We start from the raw sequence: 23501 nt of genomic DNA on the forward strand, positions 1-23501 counted from the left end.
TTGGCAACCATGGCCCACAGTTGGACGCATGCGCTCTGCACAGTGCGGTCTGAATTAAGAACACACGATGAGAACACCGACAGACACTTAGCAAAATACAATGATAGCCAAAAATTAAATTTTTAGCGTAAAAATAATGAAAATTATGCTTTTTAAAGCAGTTTTATGGCATGAAAAATGAAGATTTTCTGTTTTTGTTATGATTTGATGAGAAAGTGTAGTTTTTAAGTTTGTAATAATAACTGAAAATGGACGCACAACTTGGGAACTATACTATCCCGGCTGATAACAAGGTAAATAAAATTTTGTCATTATTAATCATGAAAGAGATAAATTTATGTATAATTAGGTAATAATTCTTAATTTAGAACGAATTATCTTTAATTATAAGCTAAAATATTATTTTAATATGCTTTTTAAAGATTAAATAGAAGCCTATAAACAAAGTAAGAAGCTAAAGATCTTTGTGTATGTTTTTTGTGCTTTTCAGAGAAGTCTATTAAAATCCTAAAGTTTTTTTGCTACTTGCCCTTGCAGGCCAATAACTAGGGTTAAAATAAGCTACTCTTAGGACCTTTGATTTCTTTAGATTATATGAATTCAGTTATTACCTACTTAATTTTAATTATTGAAGATCTTCGAAGTTTAATCTGTAAATTTTAATTCATTTGTTTGAATAATAGTATGATTTACTTCCATATAATATGAACGTATTTTACCTCGTAATTTTATTCGTATTATAATTTGTAATTAAAGCCTTTGTGGTTTTCTTTATATTTAACCTGTTCTATATATTTATTAAATTATTTGATTTAGGGAATTTTATCCTTGTTGACGGCCATAGAACAGTCTGAAGATCATGATCAACCAGGTTTGCACAATTTTATTTGGCACTTTGGAAGGAAATTAAACTTCAAAGAATGGCTATTTTCGCATTGTATTACATCTTTCCGCGGATGTATAATGTACAATTATAAGATTTAAACCTGTTTTTGTTAGCCCCGAGATGCCGAAGGCAAGGTTTATAATACTAGCTTTCAATATAATGATTGTACATTTTCATATTCGTAGAAAACTGGGGATAATTCGATGTAAGACATATGTAGTTTTTTTTTCGTATGGATGAGAACCGGTTCTAATCCACCGGATATTAATCAGTTTCGAATGAAAACGAGAAAATCTTTCCTCCATTTTTATTTAACTTATGTATTATATATTTTTAATCAAAAATTCATTTTATTAAGAACTACCTAGATACCTAAGCAATCCAATGTTTTATATATGCTCATATTAAATGTTAGATAAGTAGCGGGATAGATTAGTTTATATGTGAATATTAAGATATCTTTCCTTACATTTAATTATTTTAATTGATTTTTTTTGTTTAGAAGCGTCGCCAACAAAATTGGGGGACAAGGAGCCTTTATCAGTTTCTACAGATAACTTTTCAAATGTAAGTAAATCAAAAAGCTAATTTATTTGTTATCATATAAAAACTTACTATTGCTGCCATATCAGGAGCTTAGAAATTGGAATCCAAGGTAGTGCAATTAAAGGGTTGCTTATCACTGTGGCCCTGCAGCGTAGTGTAGTGTATCTTTTGTAAACAACTTTAGTCAAAGCGATATATCGCCCAAATCCCGACAAAATTAATCCTTTTAGTAGGTGTTAAAAACATCATATCTTTGGTCTTATTTAAGATAAATTAATAATTTTTTTGGCATAAATAATTTATTTATGGCCTTATTTATTGTTTTTTTTATAAAAAATAAATTAATATTTAATTTTTAATAGTGCTACCTTTATACGCAGCAAAACGCGGTAACAAGACATGCTTAATAATGAGTGTGCAAAATTTCATCCGATTTAATCCGTGGGAAGTTCACCCCATTTCACCCCGTATGAGGCATACTTTTTCTCACCGTTTCGGTTTTTCCCCCCTGGCGGCTTGGGGGAGGGCAATATTTTCAAAATTTAAACCAAATGTTTTAGACATTTTTAAGACCTTTTCAAAACATATTTTAGATTTCATGCAACTCGAGTATTACTTGCACTTCAAATTTTCAAATTTTGAGCAATGTGTCTGAATTTCTCCCTCCCTGCGTTGAGCAGCAACATGTTTGGTGGAGCCGGGGCCGGATCCGGAGCCGTATTTTTCGTTAAAAACGGCTCCGGCTCCGGACTAGCTAAAAATGATTTTTTAAAGTAATATTATAATTTGGCAATGGTCTATTTCCATATAAAAAACTGAAAAACTATTGTTACTTAACAAATAGACACACATCCTTCTACTTTTATATAGCTTTAATCAAATTAAAGCAAAATATTTTATATTATTTATTTTATTTTATCAAATTCAATAATGAAAAAAAATTGTTATATTAATTTTAAGGTAGGAGCCGGAGCCGGAGCCGCATCAAAATTATACGGCTCCGGCACCCTGAAAATACATGTAATCCCATTTCGAAAAAGGAAAAATTAAGTCATAACTCCTAAAAATAAAAAAGTTATGACGGTTTCAACTGTTAAGGTCAAGATTTACAAACAAAAGATACGCTAGGGCCACTGTGTTATAATAGAAGTTAAACATTGCAGATGTCATAAAAGTTTCTATGAGTTTTGTCTATTTAAAAAAAAGAATTCTAGAATGTTTTTAGCTAGTAGAAAGAACGCGGGTATGAAATTTTTTAAAGCTAATGCCTACAAATTTAAGGAATTAAAAAGATTACGCTTCCGTCGACAATTCCTTAAAAATTATGATAGTTGATTGTTTTCTTACACTTCTTGAGAACTACACAGTATACAAAAGAAATGTGGCAGATACTGAACTGTTAAATAAAAATAATACTTATTAATTTAAAATAGCCAAATTAATATCTTTTTCAGTTGAATCTTGAGACACTGGCCAGTGATGAGATGAATCTTGCCAACCTGAGTCTGTGCTTGATTTGTGGTAGAAATTTTAATGTTGAGACAACCAATAATGGCATGATTGATATCAATACTCTTATTGATATTCCTGGTGAGTCAGTTAAAGAGGAACTTTTATTTAGTCCTAAAAATGTAGTATTGTCTAATTATACTTCATATGAAAAGAATTTTAACTTAAAAGCATGGAGGGAGGGAACATTATACCGTTTTTTACACTAGTCCCCACAGTTTTATATAACTTCTTATTCGTTGGCTAAACAACTTTGGGGACTTTAAGTTAATTTGAGTGGTTGATTCATTAAGTTGACTGTCCAAAGTTTGACCTTCTAATTGTAATCTACAAAAGGGGCAATTTTGTTTATCATCATTGGTGAAGCACATAAATTTATCGGCCATTGTCTTATCCCTTTAGATCATTGCTTAAAGGGCTGATTATCGTGTATTTCTCATGAAATATTAATCTTATTGTAAAAATTCCTAATAATGAAATAAGTCTATTTCTTCAAACTTTCTCCTGACCTAAGAGTCTAAATAATAACATACGTTGGATCTGTGGATTCTAATGAAATGTTTGTTATTTATTCTTATAATATTATAATATACTATTGATATTATTTTACTAAGAAAATAATCCATGTTTTTGTGTGTAGGTGAAGACAGCCGTTCAATCCAGAGTGTTGTAGAGGAGATTATTCCAGTTATGAGAGACCAATCAGGTTTAACGAAGTTTCTTTTTTGAATAGTGCCCTTTTGAGACCGCATAAACTCTAGCGTAAAATCATAATGTAATGCACCGCCAGTCGATCTAAAACAGTTTGCACTTAATATTTATCAACTGAGTATTTTGCCGCCGGGGAAAAAATTATTCTTGTGAACTGTGCAGAATATACACCCCTGTGATGTCTTAGAGGGAGTTCACACAATAGTGTTTAAAAATGTTTCTTTCCCTGAAGTACTTCAAGCCTTGATAAATTAGCAGTCATAAAGTCAAAGGGGTAGTTTCACGAAATGCATTTGAACTTAATTTAGTGAACCGCATATTTTTTCTTAGTTAATGGGGTAAACTACATTTAAATAGCATATATTTGAAAAAAAATCAATTTTCTACCACGTAGTTTTTAAAATATCAAGACCTGAAAATTGTCTTTTTGTGATATATGCAATTTAAAAAGACGATTTTCAAGTCTTGATATTTCAAAAACTATGTGGTAGAAAATTGAAATATTTTCAAATATATGCCATATAAATGTAGTTTAACCATTTAACCAGAATAAAATATGCGGTTCACTAAATTAAGTTCAAATGCATTTCGTGAAACTATCCCTTTAAATTGTTAGTTACTACTTACTGGGCTGTAAAAAAACCCTCATATTTGAGACAGTTTAAATCTTCAGAAGCTGTAGATTTCGTGTTCATTCATGTTTACACTATTTTAGAATGTACGGAGACTGATCCTGATTCAGGTTATGTTTGTGTTGACTGCTTCCTTCTTCTTGATGGTATACTAAAATTAAGGTACTAAACTATCACTATTGGATTCTTTCTTCCTTGTTAATAATAATCTTCTGGCTTAGTCAGACAAATGGGGAAATAAGAGGAAATTTTGTGGACTTTTAAGTTCCTTTTTAAGGCGCATAAGCTTCTTTTATGCTATGGCTTACAAAATTAGTCTTCTTTTGCTGACATTCATTACTTAAAATTGACCTTTTAAATGGAAGGGGTTGGGAGGGATGGGGGGATACTTAATAAACTATTTTCCTAATTCTCGACAATTTAAAGCAAAAACAAATAACTGTATCACTATCCCTGCATGTGCATATTATATGTAAGAATATACTTACAGGGTGATCAAAGCATTTGAGGGGAGGGGGGGTGCTGACTCTAAAAATACAAAACCCTTGCGCTTGAATTAAGATTGTTAACACTGCTTTAAAATGCATTTACTAAAGATCCTATTTGTGTAGTCTTTTCCGAGGCCATATTAGCGCAAAAGTTGTCCAAAATGCTACGCGCACCCTGTAAAAAGTACATACAAGTGTGTTAACTAGAGAAATGTCTAGTGACGTCTTTCTAAACTTTTCAACAAGGAAAAAATTACTTCCCTCATTAGTCAACTGCACTGTGAGAATTACATATAAGATAGCGGCCTTTGACCTTTGAAATTACAAAGCCATTCAACAAATATGCTTGTCGGTCTGTTGGACTTTTATCCTAATCTTTACATTTTTTCCCCCTATTCCATTGCTTTTTTCTCCCTTTTTTCGTGCGTAAATGTGTTATTTTTAGGGTAATGGCCCAATGGGGGTTAAATAATGTCGCATGGATAACATGGAAGGATCTTAGGGAATAAGACTTCCAATTAAGATATCTATGCAGAATATCCCTTCTGTAGATAAAAATTAGTGGTGGTCACTCCTAGTTTGTTTCCCAATTTAAATTTTTAATATCTATCTCCGTCCTTCCTTGGTACCAGCAATTTTATTATTTAAGAACTTTCCTCAGCTAAGATATGGAAACGGTTATTGTCCCAAATTACGTTCTAATAACTTAAATATATTTAGGGCTCAAATCCACGAGTACATATCAACACTGAAAACCAAATACATGGAGTGGGTGGTGAAGAAAAAATCCGCCAAACTGCCAGAACTGCTTGAATTCAGAATACCCATAAGTATCCTAAATGTCCGGGATGAAGATGACAATTTGGACCAACCTAATTCGTCCTCTTTGAACCAGTCCAATGTTAATTCTGAAGTATCTGATCCCCCGGGTGGACATATGACTGATGGTAGTAGTAGTAACAATGTGTTTTATAAGAAGACTAAATTACAAATCTTAGCAGAAACGTTAGAAGATGAACCCCGCAGCCCTTCTTCGGGTAAGATATTGTAATAATGTTTTGTATTTAAATCAGGTATAATAAGTTTGTATGTGTTTAGTCAAGGATCTCGCTTACTTCTTTTAAAAGCTCAACTCCTATATGGTTGAGTTTCTCTTCTGTCCCGGAAAGGTTTAAACAACTAGAAAAGAAATACCCCCATAAAAATAAAATTGAAAAAAAAGAGGCTTAAGTTCCCACCTTCCTCACACTTTCACCCACTAGCCGATTGTACATATTATGCTTAGCCTTATAAATACAGGGGAAAGGTAATGTGATCCTGACAAACAATTTTAAAGGAAAATTTCCCCCACAACCCCCATCTCTTTTTCTCTCCCCCTTCTTACCCACCCCTTTTCAGTTACGAGAAAAATAAACAAGTTTTACTCAACAAAATATTAAATTTTGCGGCATTTTCAATTGAAATTAATTGGCTGAATAGCATAGCAGCCACTGCTATAAATCTTAATTGTAACCTTGTTGTTCAGTTGTGGAAACGGACGAGTTCCAGCTACCATCTGATAGTTTGGATACAGGGGGACAAGACGTTCACCTGGATATGACGATTAGACAACCTGCTAAGCATTCGGTAAGAATTGTAGATTTTTTTAAAGATAACAAAATTACCCGTTTAGTAGATTAAAATTGATAAAAAGATTAAACTAACTAGACAACGAATGAGAGACTGTGTTTATATAGCTTTGAATATCTTTACAGGGGTGTATATTCTGCACAAGAATAAATTTTTTTCCCCGGCTACAATTTTTTTATTTTTCCACCCCTAGTTTTTTCTCACCAAGTAGGGGGGAAAATCGAAAAATTTAAAGAAATATATTTTATCTATTTTATCCCTCCTACCACACATTTTTTTAGTTTTTTTTCTCACCAAGGAGGGGGGGGGGGCTATGGAAAAAATGTTTTATTAATTTTACATATTTTCCCCTCCAACCACTTATTTTTTATTCCCCCCCCCCCCTGAGCCGGGGATCCCATGTATAATATAATTATACACCCCTGTATCTTAATAAAGGTTTCTTGTTTTTTTTCCATATACTTCCTTTCCCTAATTTTTGGGATCACTGTTCGTAATATCTGCTTTATAAGTTACAATTTACTCTGTCCATTTAACCATACATATTACATATATCTTTGTACTTCTCTACTTATAGATGTTCTCATCCTTCTTTCATTATTAACTTATTTGATTTATCTCTTAGGATCTTGCAGTAACGAGTAGCATAGATCCCTCAAGATTACACCACATGGATAAAATCAGTATTGGAAAGGTATGTATAGTATTACTAGCGGCTTCGCCCATAGTCTCTAGGGGCTTAGTCCCAAGAGGTTTGATCGACCTAATTTTTCGTATTTTAGAATTTAAAGGAAAAGTAAAAGCAATAAAAAATTTGAGCGAATTTTTCAGTTTTTTTGGTACCATCACAGTACCAGTAGGTATACAGCTTTCCGCGGACATTGAAATGAAAAAGATTAAACCAGTTTTGTCAGAGCCTGAGTTTTGTAAGCCCCGAGGGGTCGAAGGCGCAAAACCTGCCCTGGACAAACTGAAAACTTGCCTGCAAATTGTTTTCCCGATAGGTCTTAATGGTTTACTATTATAATTTACTACCTACCTACCTAATACAGGTCATAAATAAGATAGTAAAATATTACTTGTTTGATTTGATTTTTATTGTTAGGAAAATCTGGAAGGGTGTTTAAGCTGCGGAGAGAAATTAAAATCTTCAAAATCTAAGAAAAACAAAGATAAAAACTTCTGTGATATGTGTATGAAAGTTAAAGGTAGGCTCTTTTAAACATTTCCTCAAGTAAGCGCATCAGGATGTCTGTCTGTGTTCAGCCAAGGAGCTGGCTTACCGCCGAACTGATACCTGGGAGGGAGTGGATATTTGGCTGTTCATTACACTAGTCCCCAAAGTATCATAATAAAGTTTTCTTATTGGTTGGCTTAATAACTTTGGGGACTTTTAAGGAATTTTAATTGGTTGGTTCATTGATATGGTTCTCCATTACATTAAGTCGACTTAATCCCCTTCCTCTTTTTCTTTAGTATCACTAGAGGTTTTCGTTCTAGTTGGAAAGAAATATGAATTTTGATAAAAAGGGGGAGGTAGGCTAAGCTAAAATTCCGTAGAGGTGTAAGTTTTAAGGCTTAAAATCAGTAGTAGAACATTAATATTCACTAAATATATGTATTCCTTATTGAATAGAACCACAGACGTAAAAATTTATATATAGTAAATATTATCATTCTACAGTTTTTAAACCTTAAAACTCACACCTTAACGGAATTTTAGCACAATACACTCCCCCCCCCCTTTGTGATGTTCTTTCTGCCCTTTTTAGGAATGCATTACCTTTATTGACATTTCTAAATGATCATTAGGACAATTCTAGCTCTTTATATTCGCAATACTGGCACATTGATTGTATTTATTTATGCTTTAGGATATAGAAAAGGTCATCCGTGTATAGTCTGTGGCTTAATGCTCAAAACTAAAAGTCTCCTGGAAGCACATAAGAAGTCCGAACATCCTTCATCCAATCAAACACAGGTTTGGAGATAAATTTTACTTAACAAAAAATGCATTAAAATCTGAGGGAAATTGATTCGTAATTAAGAAAGGGGTAGGTAGGCTGTGATAAAAATCCGTAAAAGTTTAAGTACGCATCCAATCAAAAGCGATCACAACCTACCTCCTCCTTTTTCTTTCCACGAGCTCTAATAACCGTTTTTGTGACGAAATGTCAATTTTTCAGAATTAAAAAAAGCAGGGTTTCGGATCCGGATCCGCATATTTTTGAGTCCAAAAAAAATGCGGGAAAAATGGAAAAATCTACCTAAATTTATATAAAATCTCAGACATTCTCTTGATGAGAGCCAATCTTTAAGGTTTAGGCTCAGACTTGAAAATTAAAAGTAGTTTTGACTTCGAATTAAAGAATAAAATTTTTTGAAAAATTTGGTGATTTTATTTTTATTGTGAAGGATCCGGATCCGCTTACAATCAATGCGTATCCGAAACCCTGAAAAAAAGACCTTTATTAGAATGAAAAGCTGCCTCCTAACCTCCTCAATACTTTCCAACACTTAAAAGGACTCTCCACAGAAAAATCAACTTTGGATTTTTGAAAATCTAACCTGAAACTATTATTCTCTGTTCAATTTTAGGCATTTTTTGTTTTTGTGGCATCGCGATCGAAGCCCTTTGAAAATTTTGTCCGCCGCCTATTTGTACTGCCGCTATAAAAATATATACTACACTTTCCTCCACTCAATATGTGTTCGCCGCTAAAGAACATTTGCTCCATTGCAACCGGCCGCTCTACGATTTATCCTCTTCCTTGACTGGACAATCCTGCCGCCTCCATTTTGTGTTCGCCTCCGCCAAATATAACCATCTTTTGCCGCAGTTGCCGCATTCATCGCCCTTCTCCGCCGCTACTCCGCTATACATTGCGTACGTAGCTATACACAACACCCCCAGCCTCCATTTAATTTCTGAACAAGGGAGAGGGGAGCATGTATTAAAAAGCGACGTACAGCGGAGTAGCGGCGGAGAAGGGCGATGAATGCGGCAACGGCGGCAAAAATAGAAGCTAAAAATCACTAAAGCAGCACAAATTAAATGGCGGGAGAATTCACTTAAAGGAGGTAAAAAATTTCAAAGGGCTTCGATCGCGATGCCACAAAAACAAAAAAATGCCTAAAATTGAACAGAGAATAATAATTTCAGGTTAGATTTTCAAAAATCTAAAGTTGATTTTTCTGTGGAGAGTCCTTTTAACTATCTACTAATGTGTGGCGTAAATTTTGTATTGTGCTATAACTAAATGGAAGTGGGTAAGAAATGGGTTGTGGGTATATTTTTACATAGTCTCTGGCCATCGTGTCCTTGTGGAAGTAAAAACACGTTTTTGCGTGCATAAACCACATGGAATTAAAATTTTTATTTATATTTTAGTACGAGTGTAGTGATTGTAGCCAAGTGTTCAGCTCGAAACAGTCCAGAACTAAACATGAAAACACAGTCCATAAGGTGAGCATGATCTTTTTAGCAGAACACTTGAAATTTAAAGCTGCTTTTTTTACGAGTTAAGCACCCTATCTTATATACTAGCATAACTTTTTAAGGCTTTTCACCTAATTATATAGAGATTATAATGTGGCAGGTGTCCAATGGCTACATACACACACACAGGAGGGGAAAAAATCAAAAAAAATTGCGGCAGGGGAAAAAATGAATCTTTTGCAGAATATACTCCCCTGTGACCTTATACCAAACAGCTGCCTAAGGGCGCCCACATCATTTCAACTAACGCTATCAGATTGTTAAAACTTTTAACTTGGTGAATTATATTAAAAGACTTTCTTTTATTTTAGGCTCGAGTTCCTTTAGAATGCGACGAATGTGGAGAATGTTTTCAATCCTCTCAGACATTACAATTTCACAAGTGAGTTCTTTTTTGAGTAGCGCACCTTCTTAATAAGACATTACTACGCCTAGATGTTAATAGACCTTTTACGTAAATATCCCTTAAAGTGTCTTATGAGTACTGAAACCATATCCCTTATTTTTGGAAAATATTGAAAATAGGGGGGAATGGTAGTTTTTTCGCTTGTTAGGTACCTAAGGTTTTATTGTGCACTAGTTAGGCCCGCAGCAGGGGTTAGGCATAGGTGAAACTCGATTCATTTGAAAACTAGGCGGGTAGAGGTCTGTTCAGTGTTCAGTGCTTGATATGCACTTTTTGGGAAAGCACTTCTTTTCCTCGATTGGTGCAATGGACGTACCTAGTCTTGGTAGTATTGAAATCTGTGGCACTTTTCACAAAATTAAATCCGAATTCTGATATAACTGTCAAATTATAGGTGGTTTTATTAAATGAGTAGAAGCTGTAATTATAGATTTTCACGAATTTTAAATTGGGATTCTGATTTTTTTTATTATTTAGGAGTCGTCATACCGGGGAATTTTCCTACCAATGTTCTCACTGTGGCAAGGGGTTCAATAATTTTAAATTGCTGGAAGAACATCAACATATTCATACTGGAAGGTAATTGTACTAATTTTTAGGGATCTTAAGGGATAAGATAATGGATCATAAATTGATGCAAATCAACAGTAATAAGCACTTTAGTTTAAACTCTGCATTGTAAAATTTTATACACTGTTAATTTTAACCAAACAATTTATAAATAATACACTGGGCAATGGCATCTGTTAAATTTTTGGACCATGGAAAGAAAAAGAAGAAAATCAGTTACCTAACCCAACCTTAAATAACCTATCAAAGCTACTGTGAAAATACGACGAAACCCACTACTTAGTTTTTTTTCCATGGTCCACATTTCTGTACCTAGTTTGTTCATCATATTTATAATTTTTATGATATACATATATTGTAATGTTACAATTATTTGTTTTCTTCAGTAAGCCATACAGCTGTAGCCAATGTCCAAAAAGCTTTGCCAACCGAGGATCTTTATGGCTCCATGTCAAGAAACATCAGAATGATAAACCTTACATCTGTGATTACTGCCTAAAGGTACATGGACATTTTATTAATAGTCAATTTTGGACATTTGGACAAGATTTAATGAAAGTTTTTTTAATCCAACGAAATTTAAAGCGCATATAAAACATAGGAGATACCAGAGAGATACTCCTTTATTCCGGATATTTTTGTCCTGAATTATCTGATTTTCATACTTGGAACTAGCTTAGATTTGATTGGGATAATATTCGAACTCACAATCTCCTATGTTTTGATAATGGGTATATTATTAATATTAAGGGATTCGGTCACGCCTCGCATCTAGCTGTACACCGACGCATGCACACAGGAGAACGTCCTTACTCGTGTAGGCTGTGCGAGGAAGGATTTGTGTCCAGCAACCACCTGAAGAGGCACATGAAGTCGCATCCTAATGAGGATCCGTTTGCCTGCGGCCTTTGTGATAGAACATTCCAGTAAGTTTTAAGTCTTGATTGTTTATCTAATACGTAGTATAGCAGGTTTCTTATTGTGCAAATGTACTTCTAAATACAAATCTTTCTGTCAAAATGTAAGGACACTAATGTTATATTCCTATGCAGCAACTTATTTTTTGTGAAAAAAAATTAAAGATAAAGTTTGTGCCTAGTTGAGCATAAAACCCGCTCTTAATTTCAATTTAATTAAATAATAAGTGTAGGTTTCTTTGTTCGCTAGACAATATTTCGGGAAAACATCGCATTCACTGATCTACCCTAATTGTATAGGAGCTTCGCTACTATTCTGAATTTATGAATCTAATCTAGGAAACGTAGTGACTTGGTTAAACACGGAAACGATGAACACGGAGGGAAAATTGTGGATGCGGCCGCTGCCTTGGCAAACAATCACAAATTGGTGAGTTTTATCGTTCTGTATACCTGCGTTTAATGTGGACTATTTCAATATTGTCACCTTTTCATAATCTTGATATAGTAGCAGTATATTCGATTAAAGGTTAAGTAGTTTATTAATGCATTGTTGAAAAAGTATTTAACTTAATTTTCCACCAAATCAAAATATTATTTTTTGATTTATATTCAGCCGTTTCAGTAAGTAGTATCATGTAACTATGTAGGAAGTAGGTTTGACTTTATGAAATTCTGGATTTCTTGCCTACCCATTTTTATTGGATTTAAAAAAAAAATTGATTCAAGTATTAGAATATTAGTAGACTGTTTATAGTTTTTATGTCTGAAAGAGAAGATATTTTGTTTAATCATGTTTAATGTTCATTTTTCAGGTCGAGGAAGAGACTACGTTACATCTAACATCATCAAAGTCAGACAACTCCATATTCGAACACATCACCTCAACATCGATAACTGTAACCAGCGCCAGCAGCAGCAGCTGTACGCCGTCTGTGGCAACGGACAGGATTTCCACGGCTATGACCTCGGCTGCAGCTATTGGCAGAAGCAAAGAATACCTTCTAGTTGATCAGGTGAGAATTTTTTACAAAATATTGGCGGTTTCCCTCAATGTGCATATTTTGAAATAAGTAAGGTGGGTTCGTTTTGTTATTACTTAAGGTTAGGTTAAAGGCACTCTGAGGGAAAATACAGAATTAGGATATTATTATCCCCCAAAATAACTGACTTTTAGTAAATCCTAAGGCTAAAACTTTTGATATGTTACATTTTACTACCGCTTTGATGCCGTTAAGTAAACTCCATAAAGGTTATCCAATGTTATATTTTTCCAATGCCAATTTATAATATTTGTGACTTCAGACTGAAAGGAAATACAAATGACCTTAAGATATACAAAGCAGCTCTACGAAGCAAAGTTCACTCGGACTAACCATGTCATAGATCATTAGCTTCATACACTAAAAAACTTTTATTTCTTTTTAATATTGGATAGTTCAAATATAATTTTATATGTCTTTTATTTAGACTGATCGTATACTCTCCTTGCCAAAGTTGGAAGACGAAGCAGATTTTATATTGCCAGCTAATATCATGGATGAAGATCCGAAGGACCAACCCATTGTTTTCATTCAGGTATTGCTTTGTTAGTGGCGCAGCCTTTTAATCATTAGGATCCGTCTGTATGTCAATAAATAAATGTATGTTATTTTATACTAAACGCATAATAGTACGCAAGGAGGAAACAAAGTTCGACAGATAAAACCCAGAAACTACGTAGTTGAGACATTTAGTGCGACAAATAAAACACAAAGACAATAAAGTGAAAATTCAAAACTAAACAAAAACTTGCATACCTAATTTTTTTTCCACTTGTAAAATTGACAACGGACGACATGTATAATCTAAAGAAATTTGAGCAATATTTTTTCTGTTAATGTGTATATAAAATATTTTTTTCAGGTTTCCGATAATCCGCCATTTCAATCTGGATTCATGCAGTGATGGACAATACATATGTACAAATTCACCTTAAGAGAAGTTTTTAAAATGAAAACCACTATTGTACTGGAATATTATAAAAGCGGCTATAAAAATCAATTTAAAACCTAATTAATCCTACTTAAAATTACCACTACCTTTATATTTTCTTGAATTTGAAAGTTTTCTTTATCTGTGATATGATTCATATTTATAATAATTAGATTAAAGCCAAAATTTGTCAAGTACCTGAATCATTCATTATTTATTATTTAGTAACTATCTGTTATTATTCACATTGTTATACCCTGTTAAAAATATGTCTTTTTTTTTAAAGGTCATTTTTTTTGACAGGGTTGATATAGTTAATACCCCCAGATTGTAATCAGGGTTGTTTATTCTGCACAAAGGTTATTTTTTGGCCGCAAAATATTTCATTTTCTCCCCTCTAGTCCCCCCCCCCCTCAAAGAGGGTGAAAAAATAGGGGAAAAAAATTTCAGTCTCTTTATTTTATTAATTTTTCTATCACATATGTCCCCCCCCCCCCCTTAACAGGGGATCCCATGCAGAATATAAACCCCTGATACTTATACCCTCAGATTGTAAACAAAACCTTTAAGGGATTTTTCCACGAAGATTGTTTATGAATAGAATTTTAATTAAGTTTTTCTGTCTCTTCAAATTAACGAAACATACTATTATTATTTCACGGAAATACCCCTTATAGTCAGGGTTGTCGAATTGGGCACTTTTTTTTATATTGGGCGGCCCAATTGCCCAAAAGGGTTTTAGGCGGGTTTTGGGCGCCCAAAAGTGGTTTTGGGCACCCTTTTTGGGCAAATGTCGTAAAAAGCATATAAAAAGGATATAAAATAGCCTAAAACCATACATAGACTTATTAGAAATAAAATAGCCTAAAACCATCTCAGGACCTATAAAGGCTCCACTGGAAAAGAGAACCATATCGGTTCAGCAGTTAGCGAAATCCTTCTCTAGATACAAAAAGCTTACTAATTTATATAGTTAACTAGCGGTTACGGCCCTAGAGGCCTCTAGGGGCACTTGAGGAGGGGAGAGTCAAATTTAATAATCCAATTATTAAAAAAAAATTTAAAAAGTTTTTGGGGGAGTGTAATCTTTTTCTTGGGGCGATTTCTCTTAGGAGGGTGGTGGTACACTCCCCCAAAATAGTTATAAACCTTCCCAGAACCTATGAGAAGCTACCCTATTAAGGAGAACCCGATCGGTTCAGCGGTTAGCAAGATCCTTCGGTACAAACACAGACACACAAACAGATACACATCCTGTTACTTTAGTATAAGGATATCACCCAAAAATAGGCCCGCCCCCCCTCTTTTTAACCCCCTTCCCTTTTTCTCTCCCCCTAAAAGGGGGGTACCCAAAACTGCCCAAAAGGACCTTATATTGGGCGGCCCAAAACCGCCCGCCCAAAACTGCCCGCCCAAAATGACGACCCTGCTTATAGTTATTGTTAAAAGCAAAAATTTATTATTTAATATTCTATTAAATTAAGCTTTAAAATTAATATACTAAAATTTCAGATTGTAAAAACTAAAATACTTGGTTGCTTGGTCGGTTGCTGAGTAAACTAAACATCACTCTGGAGTTCTCTTAAGGGATCAATAGGTAAGTTGTAACCAACAATTGTAAAAAAAAATATTTCGCAATTTCGACTGTTTTTTCCCCGTGATTTTGGGGTGCAACGCTTAGTTTTTTGTGTCCACCAAATATTATTTTAGTTTTATTACGCATGTTAAATCACCTTATTCCGGAGTTCATAGTAGGGTTTAAGTGGATTTGATAAGATTTCAACTTAAAACTTATCTGTATTGTATTCAATTCAATTTTTACCAGCTACCAAAGGCGGAAAAAATATAAGAATTGCGAGAAGATTTATCAATCCCTAGGTTTTTTTTTTGAAGATTCCTGAATATGATTTTGTTTCAGGTATAATGGTAATGGAACCACCGACCCCCCAGTGTGTTGGCCGAGAATTTGTTAGGCAGTATTATACACTTCTTAATCAAGCACCATTACATCTCCATAGGTACAGTATTTCCTTTTGATTAATACAATGACGTCCAAGCTTTTTTGAGAGGGGGGGGGGGTTATACACTACTTATTATCCTCCTTGGACGTCTGTGGATAATAAAATACCTATCTTATGAATATCACGGAATGGTTAATACTTGCGACGATTTTATAGTCTATTGGCAATGCCTAACTGGATCAATTTTAAAGCAGTTCTGGAACAATCCTACTGTATTATAGGCTAGAAGAAAGAATACAGTTTTTTGATACACTAGGCAGTTTTTGTTTTTAACCATCAGTTTTAAACAGACGATTTTGTTGTAATAAGCTAGTTTATATGTCACTCATATGACATAACAGAAAAAAAGAGATACATTTCGTACTCTTAGCTAATTAGGGATCGAGTTATATATGAGCTAGCTAATACGGCCCCCTTTGACCCATTTAACCCTGACCTATATTTTGCAGGTTTTACAACTCTCAATCAAGTTTTGTGCACGGTGGAATAGACGGGGGAACTGAGGCTGAAGAGGTCAAGGGACAACAACAAATACACGAGAAAATTGTTCAACTCAATTTCAAAGACTGTCATGCTAAAATAAGAAAGGTAATGATAGCTTTTTCACTTGCTAGCTATTTGATAGGATAGGTTAAAATGGGCTAGTTGAAGTTCAGGATAGCTCCAAGCAAGCACACCGCAGGGCAATTACAAAATTTTAAGGAAACATATCAGTATCTCTTGCATCAAATTTCTTATTTCTTCCCAATTTTATTAAAATCTGATACTAAACACTAACAGGGGTGTTTAATTTTGTTCTGCAGAAGATTCATTTTTCCTCTGCTGAAAAATATTTTTTTCCTCCCTTATCTTCTTTCTAAGGAGAGTAAAAAATGGAAAAATGTTTTCATTACTCCCTCAATTGTCCCTCCCACACATTTTTTTCTGTTTTTTCTCCCAAGAAGAGGGGTAAATGTATTCGGTACTCTAAATTCTTAATATTTCTTCCCCTCCCACATATTTTCATTTGTTTTTCCCCTCCCCCCTATCAGGGTATCCCATGCAGAAAATACACCCCTGATACAAAACTATGTAAAATAAAGATTCACATAATAAAAGTTCTAAAAATCTTGTTTTCTTTAAAAGTTTCTTACATCTTAACCAACATTAATATAATATAGGTTGACTCTCACCAGACGCTGGGAGATGGCGTAGTGGTGCAGGTCTCTGGAGAGTTGTCCAACAATGGTCAGCCCATGAGGAGATTTGTGCAAACCTTTGTGCTCGCCCTCCAGTTACCCAAGAAGTACTACGTGCACAATGATATCTTCAGATATCAGGTGGGTTTAAGCTTTTTTTATATAGAAAATCAGCCCCTATTTTTTCAACCTTTCTCCACTTTTTCACCCACCCACACCTCCTTGTATAAATCCGCTTAAAACTGAAAGTAACCAAGAATGCTCAAATAGGATCGAAAAAAGACGGCCCAAAACCAGTAGGAAAAAAACATAAGACTGACCAAAAAAACACCCTGTTACTTTTATAATAGGTCTGGGATTATAGAATCGAATTTAAAAAATCACTTTACAAGAAATTGTTGAATTGACATGAGTTTTAATTTGATAGGACGAGGTGTTCACAGATGGTGAGAGTGAGACAGCCAGCAGCCTCAGCCAGGCTGAGGAGCAGGGCAGATTTGAGAAACCCATCCAGGTATTTTTTGAAACAAGCTATTCTATAATTCATTATACCTCTTAAGTCAGTGCTTATTTATTAGGTAACTCATACTAAAACAAACAGATTAGTATAACATAGTGATGGCAATCCGTCAAATTGTTGGGCCGAATTCGGATTCCGGATTCTTAAAAGAATCCGTCAAAAAAATGGCGGATTCCGGATTTCTCTATAATTTGCTTTCGATAATCGAACCAGATTTTAAAAGATTTTATATGTAATGATGACAATCTTTGCCCTCAAAAAGAGGCAGTTGAAAGAAAAACCTCGAGACGCTAATTTTAGCCTACCAATTAAGAATCCGGAATCCGCTTTTAAAAAACGGATTCCGGATTCGGATTCCAAAATTGGCCAAAAATTTGGCGGATTTCGGATCCGGATTGCCATCCCTAATCAATATAACAACTGAATTACATAAATGGACTTCTTTGGACTTCACTATCATAATATAAAAGTAACAGAATATATTGAGTTTGTACGTCTGTCCGAAACTTCTTGCTAACCGCTGAACTGTTACAGTTCTTCCCAATTTATGTAGGTTTTCATAGGTCCCGAGATGGTTTATAACTATGTTGGGGGAGGGTTGTACTAGCCTCCCAAGTGAAATCGCCCCTAGATTTAAATAACCCCACCAATTAACAAAAAAAAAAACAGATTTCTACAAAAATTAATAATTTAGGAGCAAATCTTGGCTGCAGCCCAAGCTACTAAGCCCCCAGTGCCCCAGGGTCAGATGGCCGCCATGCAGGCACCAGAGCCAGTGAAACCGGTTCAACAGCCAGTCGAGCCTGTCCCAGTTCAGGAGACAGACAACTACGTTCAGGTATGATTTCATTTTTAAGAAAAGAGAGCATTGTCTTCGCCATTAGGGATAAGAGTTTGAAAATGATTGGTTGGCAATTTTATAGCTTCAATCCCAAAAGGAACCTATAGGTATACGTATGTGCTTAAGTTATATAGTTTTAAGTAGAACTAATTCTAAAATAAATGAAATTGCGATCGCAAAAAAACAAGGATCTAAAACAGCTGATGTAAAGTTGTATTTGTACCTTTTATTGTTTCACTAAACTCAATTTTCTTATATTCTCTGTAAATTAGATGTGGGTTAGTTTTAATCAAGTCTGTTAGTGTTTTTGTCAACTTTTATTTACACACAATAGACATATTATATCTAGATGAGCCATCTTACTCCATTTTTCGTCAAACTTGGAAAAAAAATCTATCAGACACATGTCAAATACCTTTTTTTTAAAACTAACTTTTAGAAATTCAACTATTCAAAACTAACTTGTTATGTGTTTCGTTATGTGCTTCACATTATACGAGGGAAGAAATTTTTACATGAATTAATTTTCTTAAGAAAGGTCTTATCCTGATATAAAAGACGTTTCATAGCTGACTCATAATTCGAACGAAATGAAAAAATTATGGCTGTACCTACTAAAATCTGTACAATGTTTGAACATGGCATGGCTTTTTTCTCAACTAATATCTTTTTGGCTGCTTAAGAGATTATATATCTAGATTATATCTATTTTACACACATATACATTTTATTATGGCTAGAGAGAATCTAATTTTGGCATGAAACAAAACAATACTCAATTAGATAATAGATTTATGACCCTAGATGGACTGTGAGACATAACAATCTGTCCAAATTTCTAGCAGAGGTTATATTATTCACATGATTAATCTAATAATACGGGGAACGAAATTTGTGGACGATAGAATTTTTCGGAAGCTAGCTTTATTAGAATTTTAACTATTTATAGCTGACTTCTATATATTGATAAAATAGGAAAATAACCGCCTGTTTTAACCAAAATGTGAACATGTAACGTTCTAACCAATAACATTTTATTGAGAAGGGATCTAGATCTATATAATATTCTTAAAAACAGAATTGTTTATATGTAATAGTAAGTCTGCTTATATTTCCATGAACTAATAAATATATTTGATTATAGGAGCCCCATGTGAATGGAGTTGGAGGGTATACCAGCAGCCCCCCTGTCCCAGAACTAATAAATATATTTGATTATAGGAGCCCCATGTGAATGGAGTTGGAGGGTATACCAGCAGCCCCCCTGTCCTTGAACTAATAAATATATTTGATTTTAGGAGCCCCATGTGAATGGAGTTGGAGGGTATACCAGCAGCCCCCCTGTCCTTGAACTAATAAATATATTTGATTATAGGAGCCCCATGTGAATGGAGTTGGAGGGTATACCAGCAGCCCCCCTGTCCTTGAACTAATAAATATATTTGATTTTAGGAGCCCCATGTGAATGGAGTTGGAGGGTATACCAGCAGCCCCCCTGTCCTTGAACTAATAAATATATTTGATTAAAGGAGCCCAATGTGAATGGAGTTGGAGGGTATACCAGCAGCCCCCCTGTCCTTGAACTAATAAATATATTTGATTTTAGAAGCCCCACGTGAATGGAGTTGGAGGGTATACCAGCAGCCCCCCTGTCCCTGAACTAATAAATATATTTGATTATAGGAGCCCCATGTGAATGGAGTTGGAGGGTATACCAGCAGCCCCCCTGTCCCTGAACTAATAAATATATTTGATTAAAGGAGCCCCATGTGAATGGAGTTGGAGGGTATACCAGCAGCCCCCCTGTCCTTGAACTAATAAATATATTTGATTTTAGGAGCCCCATGTGAATGGAGTTGGAGGGTATACCAGCAGCCCCCCTGTCCTTGAACTAATAAATATATTTGATTTTAGGAGCCCCATGTGAATGGAGTTGGAGGGTATACCAGCAGCCCCCCCTGTCCTTGAACTAATAAATATATTTGATTTTAGGAGCCCCATGTGAATGGAGTTGGAGGGTATACCAGCAGCCCCCATGTCCTTGAACTAATAAGTATATTTGATTAAAGGAGCCCTATGTGAATGGAGTTGGAGGGTATACCAGCAGCCCCCCTGTCCTTGAACTAATAAATATATTTGATTTTAGGAGCCCCATGTGAATGGAGTTGGAGGGTATACCAGCAGCCCCCCTGTCCTTGAACTAATAAATATATTTGATTTTAGGAGCCCCATGTGAATGGAGTTGGAGGGTATACCAGCAGCCCCCCTGTCCTTGAACTAATAAATATATTTGATTTTAGGAGCCCCATGTGAATGGAGTTGGAGGGTATACCAGCAGCCCCCCTGTCCCTGAACTAATAAATATATTTGATTATAGGAGCCCCATGTGAATGGAGTTGGAGGTTTTACCAGCAGCCCCCCTGTCCCTGAACTAATAAATATATTTGATTATAGAAGCCCCATGTGAATGGAGTTGGAGGGTATACCAGCAGCCCCCCTGTCCCTGAACTAATAAATATATTTGATTATAGGAGCCCCATGTGAATGGAGTTGGAGGGTATACCAGCAGCCCCCCTGTCTCTGAACAACCCCCTATGGACATTGAAGAGGTAAGAAACAATAAAGCATTTTGCAAAAAAAATGATATGAAGGTTCAGTTAGTTTTGTATAAGTATTTAAGAGAGTTAAATCAATAGCGCAAGTTTTACAGTTTTCGGAATCTCAATATTTTTTTTGGGTTCAAAGTATCTGAAAATAAATTGGGTTATATGATTTACCACTACTCCCCCCCCCCCCCCCCCCCCTCCCAAAGTAAAAAAGCTTGGGCGTCCCAGCATCAGTCAAACCCCAACTGACACCAAGTATACTATGTTATAACATTACAATTTTTAGATTTTCATAATTGGCATAAAGTAATAAACAGTATAGGGCCTAACAACTTCCTATTTTTTATTTGTAAAAGGCCAATGTTTTAATGAAATCTAATGTTGTTGTGCATAGGAAAACACTGGAGTATGGAAGGATCCTAAAGCCGAGGAATGTATGGAAGAGGATGAGCAGGAACCTGACGTCCCAGCAGCACCCGCCACCCTACCTGTCCAGCAACAGGTATTAATCATAACACTAATATAAGGGGGGGGGGGGGGGGTAAAAAATATGTAGGAAGGTTTGAAAAATAAAAGAAAGATAAATAAAAACTTTTCCCCAAACTTTGAGGGGAAAATCTAGGGGGGGGGGGGGGGGCGGGCGAAATATAGTGCAGCCGGGGAAAAATTGAATCTTAGGCAGAATTTACACAGTGTAAAGCTACTTGCCCTCCTTTTTACAGACACTAAATCCCTTAGAATGATGGGAATATTCACCCCTGGAAAGGCTTAAGGGGGGGGGTTTTTAATGCAACCATCTCGTAATCAGTGATTAAATGGCACTTAGAATTCGAATTTTGATCTGAAATTTTGCATGAATAATCCTTGGTAGGTCTATTTTCCCTAAATCGAACAAAAAGTTGGAAAAGTAGCGGCTGGCGGCTGGCAGCTCAGCCGTTTAGCCGTTTTTTGCCTATTTTCAGGGCAAATTCATCATTAATTACGTAGGAATCAACTTTTAAAAACTTATTTTTGGTTTAATTCATGGTAAATGATAGCAATAACCATTTTTTAAATTTCTAGTACCAGCTGCTAAACGGCTAGAACCGGCTGAAAACGGCTGGGAGCTGCCAAGAGTATGAAGGGTAGATATGGCTTGTGACGTGTCTATGGGTAGGTTTTTATGGCTGCTGAGCTCAAAAATACTTCTAAAAATAGTGGCGGCTCATCCATATGGCAGCTGGGTAACAGCTGCAGCTCAGCTGGGAGCGGCCAAGAGTAGAATGAGTATATAGGGCTTGTGACGTGTCTAGGGGTAGGTTTTTATGGGTGCTAAGCTCAAAAATACTACCAAAAATAGTGGCGGCCCATCCATATGGCAGCTGGGTAACAGCTGCAGGTCAGCTGGGAGCGGCCAAGAGTAGAATGAGTAGATAGGGCATGTGATGTGTCTAGAGGTAGGTTTTTATGCTACCTAAAAACTTATTTTTGGTTTAATTCATGGTAAATGATAGCAATAAACATTTTTAAAATTTCTATTACCAGCTCATGGTAAATGATAGCAATAACCATTTTTTATATTTCTAGTACCAGCTGCTAAACGGCTAGAACCGGCTGAAAACGGCTGGGATCTGCCAAGAGTATGAAGGGTAGATATGGCTTGTGACGTGTCTATGGGTAGGTTTTTATGGCTGCTGAGCTCAAAAATACTTCCAAAAATAGTGGCGGCTCATCCATATGGCAGCTGGGTAACAGCTGCAGCTCAGCTGGGAGCGGCCAAGAGTAGAATGAGTATATTGGGCTTGTGACGTGTCTAGGGGTAGGTTTTTATGGGTGCTAAGCTCAAAAATACTACCAAAAATAGTGGCGGCCCATCCATATGGCAGCTGGGTAACAGCTGCAGGTCAGCTGGGAGCGGCCAAGAGTAGAATGAGTAGATAGGGCATGTGATGTGTCTAGAGGTAGGTTTTTATGCTACCTAAAAACTTATTTTTGGTTTATTTCATGGTAAATGATAGCAATAAACATTTTTAAAATTTCTAGTACCAGCTGCTAAACAGCTAGAACCGGCTGAAAACGGCTGGGAGCTGTTAAGAGTATGAAGGGTAGATATGGCTTGTGACGTGTCTAGGGGTAGGTTTTTATGGCTGCTGAGCTCAAAAATACTTCCAAAAATAGTGGCGGCTCATCCATATGGCAGCTGGGTAACAGCTGCAGCTCAGCTGGGAGCGGACAAGAGTAGAATGAGTACATAGGGCTTGTGACATGTCTAGGGTTAGGTTTTTATGGGTGCTGAGCTCAAAAATGCTACCTAAAATAGTTGTGGCCCATCCATATGGCAGCTGGGTAACAGCGGCAGTTCAGCTGGGAGACCATGAGTAAAATGAGTACATAGGGCTTGTGACGTGTCTAGAGGTAGGTTTTTATGGCTGCTGAGCTCAAAAATACTTCCAAAAATAGTGGCGGCTCATCCATATGGCAGCTAGGTAACAGCTGCAACTCAGCTGGGAGCAGCCAAGAGTAGAATGAGTAGATAGGGCTTGTGACGTGTCTAGGGGTAGTTTTTTATGAATGCTGAGCTCAAAATTA

At 35.6% G+C, this 23501-nt stretch overlaps 2 protein-coding genes across 26 annotated transcripts in view; both read left to right on the forward strand.

The window, feature by feature from the left end:
- On the forward strand, nt 1-15280 carry LOC145323664 (uncharacterized). 4 transcript variants are annotated; one of them, XR_013881052.1, is made up of 21 exons: nt 1-293; nt 817-871; nt 1389-1453; nt 2887-3022; nt 3582-3647; nt 4368-4446; nt 5493-5809; nt 6298-6398; nt 7027-7095; nt 7507-7609; nt 8276-8382; nt 9793-9867; nt 10212-10282; nt 10784-10885; nt 11263-11377; nt 11627-11802; nt 12133-12223; nt 12609-12809; nt 13264-13371; nt 13699-14126; nt 14273-15280. XR_013881052.1 is itself a non-coding variant. In XM_080166084.1 (20 exons), the coding sequence occupies exons 1-20, from the start codon at nt 249-251 to the stop codon at nt 13738-13740; spliced, it is 2124 nt and encodes a 707-aa protein (XP_080022210.1). In that variant the 5' UTR covers nt 1-248; the 3' UTR covers nt 13741-15280. The 4 variants fall into 4 exon arrangements, 1 of the variants encoding a protein (XP_080022210.1); XR_013881051.1 differs by having other exon boundaries at nt 13699-14106; nt 14317-15280; XR_013881053.1 differs by having other exon boundaries at nt 13699-14097; nt 14317-15280.
- Nucleotides 14287-23501, forward strand: part of rin (ras GTPase-activating protein-binding protein 2) — a 23011-nt gene continuing 13796 nt past the window's right edge. For all 22 annotated transcript variants that reach the window (XM_080166086.1, XM_080166087.1, XM_080166088.1 and 19 more), the window contains exons 1-9: nt 14287-14443; nt 15204-15364; nt 15686-15785; nt 16238-16376; nt 16949-17107; nt 17394-17480; nt 18181-18324; nt 20859-20936; nt 21328-21435. In XM_080166086.1, coding sequence (XP_080022212.1) covers nt 15691-15785; nt 16238-16376; nt 16949-17107; nt 17394-17480; nt 18181-18324; nt 20859-20936; nt 21328-21435 — 810 coding nt within the window. In that variant the 5' untranslated portion in view covers nt 14287-14443; nt 15204-15364; nt 15686-15690. The remainder of the gene's footprint in view (nt 14444-15203; nt 15365-15685; nt 15786-16237; nt 16377-16948; nt 17108-17393; nt 17481-18180; nt 18325-20858; nt 20937-21327; nt 21436-23501) is intronic.

The sequence above is a fragment of the Acartia tonsa genome, chromosome 7 (assembly GCF_053477335.1).
Source record: "Acartia tonsa isolate MP-2025a chromosome 7, ASM5347733v1, whole genome shotgun sequence".
In the NCBI taxonomy this organism is placed as follows: Eukaryota; Metazoa; Arthropoda; class Copepoda; order Calanoida; family Acartiidae; genus Acartia; species Acartia tonsa.